The sequence below is a fragment of the Lupinus angustifolius genome, chromosome LG10, assembly GCF_001865875.1.
Source record: "Lupinus angustifolius cultivar Tanjil chromosome LG10, LupAngTanjil_v1.0, whole genome shotgun sequence".
NCBI lineage: Eukaryota > Viridiplantae > Streptophyta > Magnoliopsida > Fabales > Fabaceae > Lupinus > Lupinus angustifolius.
In genome coordinates this window covers 8,356,762-8,364,960 of record NC_032018.1, presented here as the reverse complement: position 1 = coordinate 8,364,960, position 8,199 = coordinate 8,356,762, and the positions used below count along the sequence as shown (strand labels likewise).

The window sequence follows — 8,199 nt, the reverse complement described above, 5'->3', positions numbered from 1 at the left end:
GCCAAGCATAGATATTGAAACTGTAAATCAGCATGTTGTGAATTACAGACCTGACTAGCTCCACCCTGCCCATGATTGATAACAAAGCCCCTTTCCAAGTAGCCAGCTTGCTAATTATCCTATCAGCAATTTTCTGTAAATGAATCCTTCTTGGTTTCCCCAAGAAAATAGGGACTCCAAGGTAGGTTAGAGGCAAACTGCCAGCAGAAAACCCAAGAACCTGAGCTATAGAAGCAATTTTCCTGTGGGAAGAGGAAGCTGAATAAAACTTGCTTTTATAGGCATTGACACATTGACCAGATATTTCTGAGTACTTGTTGAGCAATTGATTGATTTTGTGGAGCTCAGTTTTCTTGCCTTTGCAAAATATAAAGATGTCATCAGCATAGAGCACATGGGAAGGAGTTTGAATTCCTTTAGGACCCTCAATAGTGCTAATGTGCCCCTCAACCTTCAGCTTTGATAGGCCTCTGCTTAGAACATCCTCAGCAATGCAAAAAAGGAGAGGAGAAAGAGGATCCCCTTGCCTTACACCTCTAGTGCACTTGAAGAACCCAACCATTTTGCCATTCACATTAATGGATAGTCTTGCAGAGTGCAGGATGATTCTAATCCAATTCCTGAACTTGTGGTTGAACCCAAGCTTATGAAGGGTAAGCAGCAAGAAATCCCAATCAATTGTATCAAAAGCCTTCTTGATGTCAATCTTAATGGCTAAATTTCCACCAAAAACTTTGTGATCCAGCAGATTTATTGCCTCAGATGCTAAACAAATACAATCATTGATTTGTCTATCTTTAATGAAGCCTCTTTGCTGAGCTGAGACAATCCTAGGAGCAATGGTTGCCAACCTATCAGCAAGCACTTTGGAAATGATTTTGAATTGGAAGTTGGCCATAGCAATTGGTCTGAAATCTTCAATTCGATCAGCTCCAGGGAGTTTAGGAATTAGCACCACATTATTAGAATTCATGTTAGGCAGAATGTAGTCCTGAGTGAAGAATTGAGTAGTGGCTCTAATAATTGATGCATGTTTAGAAACTAATGGTTACCAATAATTGATGCAATTGTGTTGATTCGTCTAGTCACTAAAATCTTTACACTCCTCATTCAATAAATTTCTTGAACAAAAACCTATAGTTCAGCCATAATTCCAACTCGGTCTCATCTGCATGAATATTGTCCAAGTCTGAAGAGATATTGCTTGAAATTTTCCACGATGAATTATTTACAAAACATTCACCGTTTCATATCATGCCACAAAATATACGTTGTCAGGCTTTAAGGCTGCTTACAGATTTGAGTTGGTAAATTGAAGAAGCCACACCAAGCAATTATGTTCATGTTTGCGAAGTTGTCAACTATTTCTTTACAACTGTTAGAATTTAGAAAGCCTCAAGGGACCATACCAATTTAACGAAAATCTTATCTATAGTTTTTTGTCGATAACCATTATGGTTCTCAGCCCATCAGGTATTTCCTTATACCCAAACCAACTTTTGTACTCTTGTTGCTTTCCAAGTTCATCGTTAAAAGGCTAAGAAATTAAAAAAAATGGAAATGCATTTCTTTTTATTCACTGATGAAAGTTTCTCTAATCGGAAGACAAAAAACAGAGTAGCTTTGAAGCTGGAAAGGACTTACAGGACATGACTATACAAAATAGTCTGAAGTTGTTCTGCCAACAACAATGTTGATAGAAACTGGATTAAATCACACAAATCATATGTAAACTCCATTGCTTCGCCGTGCTACTGGTATCTGCGTGACATCAGCGGCCCCGTAAATGGATTTACAATGGAAAAATGTGAATGTTCCAAGAAAGAAACAGTCGCGCAGGGCTTTCATTAGGCCCCGATATCTCTTGTCCATTCCTTTGTTACTTCTTCTCTCACCTTCACTTCTCTCCTTTTTTATTTATCTGCAACTTACAATGGAGTTCCCCCTCCCCCAATTCACCATATGATGTTTCGTTATGTATAATCAAATTATGATTGAAAATATTCGGTTTGTGGTAGCTTGGCTTCAGCTAAATTTATCACAGATTCTTATCTCAGAGATACCGAAACTCTGAGATCATATAACCCATTCATATTTCACCATTCACTTAAAAGGATTTCATAACTTATGCTACAGCTCTTGGTTTATCATCCGATTAAATGTTTTGTAATATTGAACATGGATTCTATTTATCTATTTACTATGTTATAAAAAACACTAACCATGAAGAATTGCACTTTATGCAATTTTTTGCACATTTAAGGTTGAACTATATCTTAATCTGTTGCATACTTTTAGGCTTGTCGCGTTCAACTTAGGTTATCTTCCAGGTGGTGACAAAGAAATAATAACAAGATCAGAAACTACATTACTGGCATTGGAAGCTGCAAAAAGAATTATAATACCAGGAGGGCTTATCAGCATAGTGGTTTATGTGGGGCACCCTGGTGGAAGGTGATATTTGTGACTCTAGCTTGTTTCCATAACTCATCTTTGTATTGCTGAATATGCTTCTTTGTCAATGTCTTGAATTATATTACGGGAGTCCGATAAAGCGAGCTGAAATCTTATAAGTTTTAAGCTAGCTTAATGAATTAGAACTGTCCGGCAAAACTAGCTTTACAACTTACTGAAACTTGTTAAGTAACTTCACAGAACATGTAATTTTGTTGTCCATAAACTCGCTTTCGAAATCGACAATCTTCCTTTATTTTTGTTAACCAGACAACTCTACAAGCTTTTTGGACTGAGTGAATAAGCTATAATCTACCAAATATAAACTTGTTATAGAAGCTTTTTGGACTGTGTGAAAAAGCTATAATCTACCAACTCTACAAGCTTTTTGCCCATGTAAAAGTTTTTTTGCAACATAAAAATTAGATTCACTCTTCTCATTTTTGTTTTCCATACATGCCATCCGGGAATGTTTTTGCATGATTATAGGGTCATTAAAACATTTCTCTTTTCCCTGAAGATTTCAATTTCAATATTGTTTAATAATACTTAATAAGGCGAAATACTCCATAAATAATAATTTTTGTTCAATTTTGTATACTACTTAGTTGTTTCTGAACTATTAGTTTAAATTTGGACTTATGTGTTTGATGCAATTTGGAAATATGTTTTTGCTTTTTTTGTAGCCGATTCCACACGATGGATTAAGGTTTGATTGTTATTGTTTTCTTTTCTGTTTAGGGAAGAATTGGAGACAGTTGAAACTTTTGCTGCTAGAATGTCTGTTGAGGATTGGATCTGTTGCAAGCTTGGGATGTTAAATCGACCAAATTCACCAATACCAATTTTCTTGTTTCGAAGATAATCTACTTATGTCGTGCTTAGTGTTAGACGATCTTTAGCTTAGATAAAATTAGTCGTTATCATAAAATTTTGTAGAATCTAAATGACACGGGTCTAAATGTTGCACACCCGAAAATTCAATTATATATATTATTGTCCAACTTGTTCCAGCAAAGTTACTCTACCACCTAAAGAAACTTATTCTTCCTCATTTGGATGGTTTGAGAGGTGATGACTAATGCCTTTTTTGAATTAAATATGTGGTAACCTTTGGCCTTTTTTGAATTTTATTGAACTATGTAAAACCAATACATTAGTATTGAGTTTCTTAAACAAAATGTGAAGGGTTTAATCATAATCACTTCTATGAAAAATAGAATAAAATATCTCGTGCTATAAGGAATAAGTTATTTCTTTTAGTCATTACAATCATGACATGTTATATTTAATCATTTTTTATAAAAATATTTCTAAAATTAAATAAAATAGTATACATGTCATATTTTTACTGTCCGGAAGAGATAAATTATCTCATGAGAGGATACTTTATTCTTTATGGAATAACTATTTGTTAAGGGAAAATCCATTTTGTTCAACAGGATCTACTCTCTAAACTTATAAAAAAAAACAGACAAAACATGTACAAAGGGTAAATACTCCCATGATTGTGAATAAAAACAATGTAATATTTATGTATTAATAATGTAAAACTTTATTTAAGAGTAAATGATAATTAAATAAGAATGATATAGTAATACTATAAAAATCTTTTATATTAATAGTGTATACATATTTTTCTCTAAGAAAAGTATGAGATCCTTGCAACAAAAAAAGAAGAAGCTTATATTGAGAAATGATATTGAAGATATTGTATATGTATTGGCTTTTAAAAGTAGCTTGTAGATTTAATTGAACTCAAAATGAAATAACCACTCAAAAAATATATTTAACAGTACTTAATTAAAATATCCATAAAAACTATTAAATATATCAATTGAAAATTATTTAAGAAAAAAACATGGGCAAACAAGCAGGTGCATCCATCCACTAGTTATCATTATTTTATTAGGATTCGTATATGATATACCTCCACAAATAAGTTTCACCTTTGAAATTTGGTCACCCTAAAATACTAGCAACACATTTTTTTCATCATATGGTCATTTCCTTCCTAATAGATTGAATAAAGTATATTCTCTTATCAAAAGATAAGGTATTTCCTCTGACCAATTAAAATTATGAAATGTCTTATTTAACCACCTTTTATAAAAATATTGCTAAAAACTAAAAAATATGATACATATCATAATTTTAGTTGTTTGAGGAAATAATTTATCTTCTAATATGAAAATATATTTTATTTTCATATTTAAATTATCTATTCATTTTTATTTAATATAGATCTACTAGAAATACAACATGCCATGTTTTTCCTTATTTCACGGGCATAATTAAAAACTTAACATTAGGTCTCTCTACTTGGAACAAATTTGAAGTCATCATTTGGTGCAAGAGTACAACACGTGTTACTCATTTTAGTGGCACTACAAAGTTCCACGTGACCTTATGTCCTTTTTTTTTTCTTTTTTTCATTTGGTGGAAGATAACTAAAAGGATAACACCCCGAAAATTACTCCAAAAATAATGCTAAAAAATGGATAATTTTTTTTTGAATAATGTAATCTAAAATTTGTTTTCTTATATTAGTTTCATTTTCGGAACATCACTTCAAGTAACATACATTATGGAAAACCAAAATCCGTTACCTAATGGTAACAAAAAATAACTCAACATAACTTCGAATAATACTTCATTAAAAGAATAGAAAATATTAGTACGAAATACAAGGCGGAAAGAAATCTTCGCCTAAACTAAAACTATACAAAAGGCTGAGACATTCAACACATCAAAAAGTACCATACAATAATACTCTACTCAAAAAGCAAAATAGAAATGGAAATGGCTCCTAGCGGCTAGCTCTAGTGTCCACGGGTGCGCTAGAACACTCGCCCGGATCCTCCTCCATCTTGGAGTCGGAGGAGAGGTTTACTACCTCAATGGAGTCCTCAATGCAGATTAACTCCACACAATCATCCTCTTTAGCTTCTGGCTCCTCCTCAACCTCCATCTCCTCCCCTGGGTCATAAGACAAATGCTACGACCTAGTCACCGCTCTTGCATCCGCCTGGGGTTCTAGCATGGTCCGCCGAGCGGCTTTCCTCCATGGTGGGGAACTGATCACATCGTCCCAACTCTGTCGCGTCCTGGATGGCCCTACAACATCTGGTATGTGAGGAGACACAGACTGAGTCGATGACACTGCAGATGCCGGCCTCTAGTGAGACAAGGTGATGGAAGCCTTCAGTTCCACATGATGGGATGGAAAACGCCTCGTAGAGCCGTCACATACCATCTCCAACTCTAAGGCACAAGGGCCTATGTAGGTGTATCAATCTCCCTCAATTCTCCATGCCCCATCTTGGAACATCAAGAAGTGGTAACCTTGAATCCTCACAGAGCGGTCCATCTGAACAAGAACACAAACCGAAGACAAACATAAAGAAAAGGGAGTAAGACATCTAATGAATATTACTCATTGACGATATGGAATTACACAGAATATTACATTCAGGCAGACATGTATAATATACACAATATATATCACATACATAAATGCAAATGATGAATGATGTTATAACTAAAACCATGAGGATCAATATCCACGAGCTCAATGTATGAATGCTATGTTTATTTCATCCATCCTTACACCAATATCCTCCCAATAAACTATTCGGAAATAACCGAGAGTATAGGTCCCATAACAAGCCGATTTGAATGCATCAAACTATTCCTCACAAGGATATATGATCGATTTGTTCTAAAAGAACTGTCCATTTCAGGACGGTGTTGTATCAAACACTTTCTAGGCATCCCTCTCATTAATAGTGATTGCAAGAAAAAAGGTATTTGTATAAGTTTGTTGGTTTCGGGTACCAAGCTCATTAGTTGAGCCACGATCTCTCCCAAGTATTAAATCCACTTCACACCTAAGCTAGGGCTATTGCCTAAGCAATCAATCAATCAAAAATAGTCAAAATTATTGTAAGATCAACTTGGGTGATATTGATTTAAAAAGTGTGGACTTTAATTAAGACTATCATTCAAGCCACAAATCCATCAAAATAGACTCAATTCTCTATCTAGCACTCGCCCAAGCGAGGGACTATCGCTCAAGCGACAAATCCATCAAAAATTGGTCGAAATCCATGTATAGTCCTCGCCCGGGCGCCCAAAACTACCCAGAATAAGCCAAACTTGCTGCCTAGCCCTCGCCCAGGCGAAGCTGGCTGTCCCAAGCGAGGGTGGTCCAGAGGCCAGGACCACTCCCTCGCCCTTTTGCGCCACCGGGTCGAATACCTCTGCTGTTTTCGATCCCTACGCGTTATAATTTCTCGAGTGGTGTTCCTTTATGGTTAACTATCATATTACTTGATATTTTAAACTATCCTAAGCATACAACTTAAGAAAGTATCCATACTTAATCCAGGAACGCAAATATTTGATTAAGTAAGGGTTTTCGTAATATGCAAATATAACTCCAAACTTTTGAGATAGTTTAGAAGATCCGGGTGTAATATTCGAACACCACTATGTCACGATGTATTCTCCCTCACCTTAGATTGCCGTGTGCTTGATTTCCTTTACGTGTGAGTGAGTTGGTTGTCCTACTTCGAAAGCTTCGAAACTAAACACACGAAAATAATTTAGTGATTTGTGAGTTAGATTTTTACATAATAACCCTAACGTAAAGACATTGTTCAACTCATTTATAAACTCAATCACTTTCATCCATCCGGTCCAAGATTCATATTTTTGAATCATCCTTTATCCTCAAAAGTCTTGTTCCCAATTTCCAACGTTTTCAAGGTAAGTTTTTAATAAAGTTTACACTTTTATCACCGCATAGATTTATATTTTCATGGAGACTTTTTAAGCCATACTTCACCATTTTAAGATAAGTTTCTTAATTAAAGTCCACTCTTTTTAAATCAATATCTCCCAAGTTGATCTTATCACTTTAAAGCAAGTCATCTTAAGTAGATTCCATATTTTGTACAATAGTTTCTGATGGTCATTTTAACACATTCTTGATAATGTTGATCTCATAGTTGAACAACCTTTTAAATCAAAATTTCGTAAGTTAAACTTACCACTTTAAAGTAAGCTTATCTTAACAATGTTCATACTATAACTAGTCTACCATCCAATACCTCATAACACTTTAAGTTCATAAAGTCAAGATTTTTACAAGTCAACTTTTATCCCAAATCATTACTTGAACTTGGAAGTCAAAGAATATCATTTACTAATCAAACCTTTGACTCATAATCGTTTAAAACAACACTTTTTCACAGAACTCATCCATAAACATTTTGGATTCAAAGTTAGAAACTAAATTTTTCTTAAACACATATAGGTCATAATTTAGACCTAATGCCAAGGAAAGTTTTGATTTTTCAACTTATCATTAAACACATTAAAAGTTCATTTGATGACAAAATCATCACATTTGAAAATACATTCAAACACCAACATTAAAAATATATTATTCTAAACTTGTCGAAGGCCATGATTTCTCAAGCAAAAAACAAGTGGAAAATCCAAACTTTACATGGTTAGAAAACTCCTTAAACGTTCCTTTGATATACAAATCATCACCTTTAACCATGTTCAAATACCAACATTTATTTCTAGCATTAAATCCGAAAAACAATTATTTTGCACTTGTTCAAGGCTACGATTTCTCAAGCCAAAAACAAGTGAAAAGTTTCAAACTTTACATGGTTCAAAACTTTTTAAACGTTCCTTTGATTTAAAAGTCATCACCTTTAACTAAAATCA

At 34.2% G+C, this 8,199-nt stretch overlaps 1 protein-coding gene across 3 annotated transcripts in view; it reads left to right on the top strand.

Moving 5' to 3' along the window:
• Nucleotides 1-3,351, top strand: part of LOC109357746 (putative rRNA methylase YtqB) — a 6,232-nt gene extending 2,881 nt beyond the window's left edge. For all 3 annotated transcript variants that reach the window (XM_019601781.1, XM_019601779.1, XM_019601780.1), the window contains exons 5-6: nt 2,299-2,454; nt 3,196-3,351. In XM_019601781.1, the coding sequence (XP_019457326.1) occupies nt 2,299-2,454; nt 3,196-3,319 (280 nt within the window). In that variant the 3' untranslated portion in view covers nt 3,320-3,351. The remainder of the gene's footprint in view (nt 1-2,298; nt 2,455-3,195) is intronic.